At 34.5% G+C, this 8,485-nt stretch overlaps 1 protein-coding gene across 2 annotated transcripts; it reads left to right on the top strand.

The window, feature by feature from the left end:
• Window positions 1–1,067: 1,067 nt before the first annotated feature.
• LOC112203163 (probable polygalacturonase At3g15720) lies at window positions 1,068–3,559 on the top strand. Of its 2 annotated transcripts, none has more exons than XM_040507333.1 (8): window positions 1,068–1,394; window positions 1,508–1,600; window positions 1,692–1,829; window positions 2,122–2,295; window positions 2,456–2,645; window positions 2,744–2,825; window positions 2,920–3,028; window positions 3,137–3,559. In XM_040507333.1, the coding sequence occupies exons 1-8, from the start codon at window positions 1,125–1,127 to the stop codon at window positions 3,488–3,490; spliced, it is 1,410 nt and encodes a 469-aa protein (XP_040363267.1). In that variant the 5' UTR covers window positions 1,068–1,124; the 3' UTR covers window positions 3,491–3,559. The 2 variants fall into 2 exon arrangements, with proteins under 2 accessions (XP_040363267.1, XP_024199938.1); XM_024344170.2 differs by having other exon boundaries at window positions 2,438–2,645.
• The last annotated feature ends 4,926 nt before the right edge of the window (window positions 3,560–8,485 follow it).

Here is an 8,485-nt window from a genome sequence, read left to right as displayed (position 1 = left end):
CCTCACCCTTACATATATCAGTGAGAATTGAATTCATGACTATTACAATGTTGGAATTATAACTTACCAATAGGTCACAGCTCACCAAGTTTTTTTTGCTTTTTCTTTTTACCTCTTCCTTAATTGACATTTAATTTCAGCCTCCAATAGTCATTTAACATAATGGAGTGGAATTGGAGTTTAATTTTGACTATAAATTAGGGAGTCATTGATCCAGCCTCCATAAATAAAGGAGTAAAATTTATGGTCCATATTTTACAATTCACATTCTATTTTTATTTTCAACAGCCCTTAAATTTTGTGTTTTTATAAGTATAGATTGCAAATTAGAAAGTGTGAATTTCTTTCTTCTAAATAAAATCTTAAGTTTATGGTCCATATTTTACAATCCACATTCTGTTTTTATTTTCAGTACCTTAAATTTTGTGTTTTTTATAAGTATAGATTGCGAATTAGTAAGTGTGAATTTCTTTCTCCTAAGTAAAATCTTAAGCAGAATTACAAGTCCGATTTTGTTGCATGGTAATAAATCAATAGGGCATCGATGTCCTTTATACTCTCCATGTTTTAATTGTTTCCTAAATTTTAGGTTAAAAATTAACTTAGGACTTCAAATTTTTCTTTTTAACTTCTAATTTACAGACAAGAGTTGATTATTGATTAAGAAACCCAAATATCATGGTACAATTATTACTAAACAAATTTTTTTTTTGAAAGGTACTAAACATTTTTATTAATAATGAGATTGAAGATTTGTTGATTTAGTGTGTTGACTCATGATTGGCTAACGAAAAAAACTTTTTTTGAGAAAAAACTATGAGTTAGCAAATCGCATAATTGATGTGTTTGATATTGCATCACCTGGAAGAATTAGGCAACTGCACCAATATCAGCTAGGAAATCGTTGCTATTATTTTTCATCAAATTAAACCAGGAATGTTATCTTTGTCTATCATCTTAATCTCCTCCATTAATTTCGGCAATGACATAGGAAGATCCACTATATAGATATCCACGCACAACTCCTCCTTGTTCATCTCAATCACTTTTGCATCCGTATCTAGCATTTTCCTTCGTTCTTCATTTCTTTCGTTGTTTGAGCTTGCTGGCTAGCTAGAGTTACTATGGAGGGTCGAATACTTGCTACGATGTTTTTGTTCATGATCATTATGGTTGCTTCACCTTCACCAAGTTCATGTGCCAGACTTAATGGTTTTCCCACAACATATACTTTAAGAGATGATGGTGCCATTGGTTATTATGGTGATCAAGTTGCTGCTGCGACATCAAATTCATTTCATGATAAGGAGTATGGTGATGTTTTTGCAACCCCAAATACATTCAAAGAGTATTATCGTCCTCTTGCAAATCGCCAAACCGATGATGATTTACAAGTACATATATTCCCAAATCATTTCGCCAGCAAGCTTATATTATTGTAATAAATCTGGTTATTTTAATTTTAATTAATGCATCTTCATTCTCTGCAATTTTTGTTTGTTGACAGGCATTCCCAGATGCATGGAGATCACTTGCAAAAAGCGAATTCAATGTGATGAATTATGGCGCTGTTGGGAATGGCCAAGTTGATGATACACAAGTATGTATGACATATAAACACAGGTTTGGCTAATTAATTTTTTTGTTTATATTTTTCCTCTTCTTAATTTGTCTGTTTGTTTTGCTGAAAGGCCTTTCTAAAAGCATGGGGAGATGTTTGTGGATCCACTCAAGGCCTCCCTGCACTTATTATACCAAAGGGCAACACTTTCTTGCTCAATTCTGTGGAGTTTAAAGGACCTTGCAAGGCTGCAAGTGTAAATTTCCAGGTATATAACAAAAAGTGATCATTTTGGCCACAAGAAGTTGGTCTAGTGATATAAGTTGGAAATTTCTCAATTCCAAAGAAGGATAAACAATTGCTGACTTGCTATTATACAATCAAAAAAAGAAATGACCCTTTTCATAGTTAGTTGGTGTTTTTTTTTTTTTTTTTTTTTTTTTTTTGTGAAAGGAGTTAGTTGGTGTTTAAAGTACTTTATACTAGTATCAAGTAAATTGCATGTTCAGTTTTTTTTTTTTGGTTTGTAATACTGATCATCTTAAATCTGTGTAACACAGCTAAGTGGGAACATTGTTGCACCAAATAATATAAATGCTTGGAAAGACAAGGAGAAATGGATTCAGTTTTATGATGTTGAAGGGCTGATAATCAATGGAGGAGGTCAAATTGATGGTCAAGGTGAGGTTTGGTGGAAAGTTTGCGACAATTCAAATTGCCAACGACCAACATCTGTAAGTCAGATCAACAATGTCTTATTAACTTGACGATGTATTACTCTTGTTTGTGTCTAGGGAAATATTCGGTTCCATTTTGTCGTTTTGTTATCCATTTTAACCAAATAATATTGAACTATTCATTTGGATATTAATGTAGGTTCTCCATATTTACCAGTGTGATGGTCTCCGCTTGAGTGATATTACACATATTAATAGTCCGAGAAACCATATATTCATCATGGGCAGCAATGGCGTTCAAATTTCAGATATCCTTATTAGGGCTCCTGATGAAAGTCCAAACACTGATGGAATTAAAATCTCTAGATCAACCAACATTAACATTCACAATTCTTTTATAGGCACTGGTACTGGAATTAAATTTCCTCAACACTATTCTTACATTATTATTTTTGTTGTTGTTGTTGTAAATAATTGATTATGTGTTGGTTATTTCTATTTATAGGTGACGACTGTATTGCAATCATTTCTGGTTCATCTCATATCAACATTACTAATGTTATGTGTGGTCCAGGCCATGGTATAAGGTAAGTTCTCAAGTTTCCATGTTTCCCACCATGAACCATAAACCCTATGCACCACTCTCCCTCTCATTTTTAATATTTGTGTACATACATGTAGTGTTGGAAGTCTTGGTAAGGAAGGTGCTTATAACACAGTGGAAGATGTGCAAGTGAGAAACTGCACCCTGAAGGGAACAGATAATGGAGCAAGAATCAAGACATGGCAAGTAAGAATGAAAAAATAATTGTTGTGATTTTCAAACATTACACCGTAATTTTTCAAATTATTTAGTTAGTTAACCATTTCGATTCAATGTGATTTGTATAAAAACTAGGGCGGGTCAGGGTATGCTAGGAACATCAGTTTTGAGGATATCATAATTCAAGAAGTCAAGAACCCCATCATTATAGACCAGAAGTATATTGATAAGAGCATTGCTGGAACTGGAACCTTGCTTGGCCAAGGAAGTGCTGTAAAAGTGAGCGATGTGACATTCCGTAACATTCGAGGATCTGTTGCTGGGGAAACAGCCATTACTTTGGACTGTGACGATCAAATTGGTTGCAAAAACATTGTAATGGATAACATAGACTTGACTTCATCTGTTCCTGGCAAGAAGGTTTCTGCCCAGTGCAAGAACGTTCAAGGATTTTCTACTTCATTATCTCCTAGTGTGCCATGCCTTTAAAGGTTTCCTTAGTTTGCTTCTTTGCTTGTGCTCTGTCTATACCGACAAAAAAATCTAGTGTAATTTTTAGGCTGTAACGCCAAAAGAAAAGTTATAGCTATAATTTATTAATAATAAGTGAAATCTCATTTATTCTCCCTCCTTTACTTTGCTCTTAGAAACTGGAAATTCACAACAAGGAAGGACCTTAGAGCCTCTTTTATTTTATTTTATTTTATTTTCCTGATCTTTGGTATTGAGCTGGAACTGAGTCAAATCCAGAAATTATTTTTTGATACAGACTGGAACGGAATTTACATTTTTTAAAATCTGAAATCAGACCAAACTAAACCTATATTTGTTTTGGGTCGGATCGGGCCTAGGTTGATTTTGAAGCTAGTTTTAAAGCTTCATATTTCGGGCTGAAAAATGACAAAAAAAGTCAGAAACTCTCGTATATAGCTGCAAATTTCACACATTGTTTTTTTAAATCATATTTACTTTTGACATGTTCATAACATATAAAATGCATAATGTCGAATCCATAATTCAGCACCACTTCAACACAATTACTAGTTCATACAAAAAAAGTGAAAAATAACAATACTGAAATTGAAGCAGTTCATGGTTATGACTTATGACTGTCTAGTCTCTAAGCGTTATGAGGTATGGCTTATTACAAAGCTCAAGAAATTAAGTAGCTACGCACTGAACAAATTGAAATTCAAAGTTCCCAAAATGGTATTTCATTCTATGAAGCCTACAACATAATAATAAAAAAAAACCATACGTGCTTCCATCTTGTGAAATCAATCTAATTTCATAAGAACTTTATGAGGTTGCACTCATTTCAAGAGGATAATGAGAATGGTAATTGACTTGTATACCTTCTCAGCCTGTTGTTGCAGCGGCGTGGCTCGAACCTTGACGAACTTGCAAGTCTTGTGGTGGTCCTGCATCTTCTGATCACTTAGAGGCTCTGTCGAGAGCAGTCTGGTGGTACCGGCATTCTGTCCCTTGATCGGAGGCGACTGGCGGGATAGTGTGAGGTGGGGTTTTGACGGGCTCTTTTGGATCAAAGTTCTCCGATCTGATATGGGTGCTTTGGGGGAGATGGTGCTTAATTCTTGTCGGCGTGCTAGCGATAATGGAGGAGTGGATGGTGGCGGACGGCTACTCATGGAGGTGGCTAGAGTCTTGTAACCGTGGTGAAGATGTGGTGGCTACTGCAGCTTGGAGTTGGCTAGGGTTTGAGTGCTTTTGGGTCTGGGCTATGGTTTGGGGCCAACTTCATTTTTTTGTTATTTCTTTTTGTCTAATAAGGCTCCCTCTTTTACTGGTGGGTGCAGTGAGCCTTGGCCTTGTATACCTTGTTTCTCTAGGACGTTGCAATGTGCTCAAGGATCAGTACTGATGTACACCATGAGGGTCTTAGGAGAATGTACTGATTTTTTGGTGTTGCAGCTTCTTAGTGTTCAAGGAGTACTAGTCTAGGCTAGTAGACATTTTTAATGTGCAGTCAGTGCATTACTTGAGCAATGATTGTAATATGAGGGGTGTTTGTACCCTTCATGCTTGACCGAGTGAGGTCGTATGATTTTATATCAATGGATCAGTCTTCTGTTCCCCTCAAAAAAAAAAATACTATTATATATGAGAATGGAATGGGTTGGTGATATCACTATATTGAGTTCCTATATCAGTATATCCATTGAGCCAAGACTCGAAGAAAGTGACTCAAAATCATTGAGACATATGCAGGTTGCGTCTTCCTTGTGTATTCAACCTTGATTGCAATGAAATCATGTGGCAATATTTTCTATATGAAGTAAAAGTTATTGTCGGGGAAATTTAAGACAAAATTTCGGTGTGAATTTTTGATATATGCTATTTAAGTGTAGATATTTCAAAATTAAGAATTTTGTGGAAATGAAAGGAAAATTTCAAGAAACTTCAGACGGAAATGATAAAGTATATGGATTTCATTTCTGTACTCAAAATTATAGAAATTTTGATAGAAATAGAAATTTTGGCAATTTCAGAGAAATTTCAATCCTTGAGTTTAACTCAACATTTGCCCACCCCTAAATTGTCGCTTAAAGATCTATGAACAATTTTATTTCCTTTGTAAAAATCGATTATATAAGAAAAGTAAGTGGGCACAAGCAGGTCATGCTTACCCAACTTTATATATGCAACTTTTTAATATTTATCATAAGGACTTGACTTTGATATATAACATTGTGAATTGAATATAGTGTACAACAGCCATTTATTTTTTTTTCAAAGTATTTGATAATTGTAGTTCTTCCTATTCGTTTCATTTTCATGTATGGTATAGATAAGATTATATAACTGAAAGAATTTGGGTTCTTTATTCTGTTGGGAGCATTGTTTGCATTCATTCTGGTTATCTAAAGAAATCCTATAATTTCATGTATCATATTGATTGGGGATGGTGTAGACTGGGGAAATTTACATATTGGTTAAATATTATGATTATTTTGGGGAAGCAATCTTTAGATTTGATTGTGTTGGTAACATTCTGTGTTCAAAAATTTTGCATGTGAAGATCATGTGTTTATACATTGTATTGAAACTTCATTATTGTTTGCAATTTCTTTTAGTATTATTTTTTGTTTCGAGATAGAGCTAACCAGATATATATATATAAAAGTCTTTATTCAATACCCAACATTCGAATTTATGGTCCAGTGCCTTCAGAAGATGTCCACTGTGCTGCTTTTTGTTCTTTAAATGTTAAGAATATACACCCAACAGATGTGGCAATTTTATTGTATGGTGATAATTTTTATAAAAAAAAAAAAAACTTAGCTCACCTCACCTTTACATATATCAGTGAGATCCGAATCCATGACTATTACAACGTTAGAATTATAACTTACCAACAAGTCACAGCTCACTGACCATTACAATGTTGGAATTCTTTTCCCATACTTTTATGTTGACCAGTGGGATTGGTCTTATCTTTATAAGATTTCGGTTTTTCAATGTGTATTGTTGTAAATTATTGCATGCATTAGGTTTTATAATGGAACACACGTGGGAAAGTATAAAATCTCTTTTATTTTTGATTACTCTAGAAATAAATATTTATTTTTGTCTACTCATGCTAACGTTTTTACATGCTTTCCCTTGGGTCATTTGGTTTCAAATGCACAGTTCGCAGTGTAGCCGTTCAATATTAAGAGTCTCTTAGCACCACAGCTGCCATCTGTCATTCATAGGTTATTCATTAATCTACTTGGTGCACACTTTTCTATTTTCATTAGACTGCTCTGATAACCATGAGATATTTTTATTGATGTTTGTAAACATGGATTTGGACCACTTTATTTTTCCTAGAAATTGTTATGTAGACTTGAGATGTTGGATATGGTCTTTTTAAATTAGAAATTTGAACTTGTATAGTTGTATTATAATCCTATGGTGGCGTTGACGATTATGGGCAGCAGGTTGGCTCTAGGAGTTCAGGGTGGTCTTGTTGAAAGTGTGATTTTTGTTCCTTTCACAGGTTTGGGTTGTCTACTTTTAAGGAAAATTTTGCCAAATTTTCCGTAGGATTTTTCTAGAAAAGTGGACCCCCACATGACCACCTAGGATTTCAGGGTGAAATTCGGGTTGAGTCTTGTCACCACCACCGCTAGTGATTTTGATCCAGCCTTTCCAGCAACCGCAACTCCAACAACATCCTCCTGATCCTGTCATCGAAATCCAATATAAGCCATGACAACCGCTGTAAACATCTTCATCACCAACATGTCTACAACCTTGAACCAACTGACCATAACCTGGCCCTGAGAAAAATAGCTGGAGAACAGCGATCTGGGAATCAGCGGTGCTCTGCCGGATTGAGCACAAGGGAAGTGCTTTCGGGTTTTTATTTGTTCTCGTTTTTCTTTTCTTTATAGCATGCTTATTTCTCTCTTACCAGTTTTTCCTGCCTTATTATTCTTACTTTTTTTTGTTTTGTTTTTGTTTTTATTTATTTATTTTTTTTTTGTGTTCTTTATGTTTAGGGAGTTTCTATTCATACCTCCAAAATTGGTATTTGGACCTCTCACTTTTTTCAAGTAATAGTTGACTTTGCCAACTCATGTCAAATTACCAATAAAGACACAAATAAGGGGAAAAAAAATCTCTTCTTATCTCTACGAACTGTAATAGTCTTCAACTTGGGAAGAATTTTATTCTCCAATGTAAACCCTAAATTGGAGATATGTTATTTAACGTTGAAGTCAAAATTTTCTGAATTTGATTTTGCCTTCGTAAAGTGATAGACTTCCTTGTTCACATAGCTGACAAGTTACAAGATCTATCACTGAACTATAAAAAAAAAAAATGAAAGGAGAGAAAATGGGAAATACAAAGACACCTCAGTTGATGAAGCCCTACTCATTCTAAATGCAATCAAACTTGTGAACGAGCAGCGACAAAAAGCAGTACTTCAGCACGTTTATATGACAAACGCAACAATGGGTAGTTGTCCACAAGATCTTCCCACACATCATCAGTGCAGAGCAATTTTATGTGGAACTATTCTATAGATATGATGAAAAATTCGACCCTCTGATATAAATCTATGGAGAATGCACTAGACTCATGGTTGATTATTGTAATTTCCTCCACTATCCCATGCATATCTAAAACAAAAGGACCATGCATGTTCATTTCAAGCTGCTATGGAAACAAGTAGCTAGGAGAGAATCAGTTTAGGGACAATGACACCTAAATGCAATGAAAATAATACTTGGAAAACATATTTGTACTAGATGATGAACAAACATGGTATTGTTGCCTACGCTAACCAAGAGTCGATAATTCATTGAAAAAGTGCTAGCACCTCTGTTACTCGTATATGGAGGATGAGCTTCCAAAAAAAAAAAATCGCCGCAATTCCAAATCTTCAAAAACTGAAGGAGATCAAACTACTAATTTTTGAAAGTATGAATAGAATCTAAAAAAAAAAAAGGTCTTTTATTGATTTTATTAGAC

This window comes from Rosa chinensis, chromosome 1, assembly GCF_002994745.2.
Source record: "Rosa chinensis cultivar Old Blush chromosome 1, RchiOBHm-V2, whole genome shotgun sequence".
Taxonomy (NCBI): domain Eukaryota; kingdom Viridiplantae; phylum Streptophyta; class Magnoliopsida; order Rosales; family Rosaceae; genus Rosa; species Rosa chinensis.
The sequence above is the reverse complement of the archived record's forward strand: the minus strand, read 5'-3'. Positions and strand labels throughout refer to the sequence as shown.

What these genes read in the sequence shown, in the direction of transcription:
- LOC112203163 (XM_024344170.2), top strand. Translation starts at nt 1,125, where the DNA reads ATGGAGGGTCGAATACTTGCTACGATGTTTTTGTTCATGATCATTATG. An exon ending in AAACCGATGATGATTTACAA is followed by an intron (nt 1,395 to 1,507) that starts GTACATATATTC and finishes GTTTGTTGACAG; the next exon opens with GCATTCCCAGATGCATGGAG. An exon ending in CAAGAATCAAGACATGGCAA is followed by an intron (nt 3,029 to 3,136) that starts GTAAGAATGAAA and finishes TATAAAAACTAG; the next exon opens with GGCGGGTCAGGGTATGCTAG.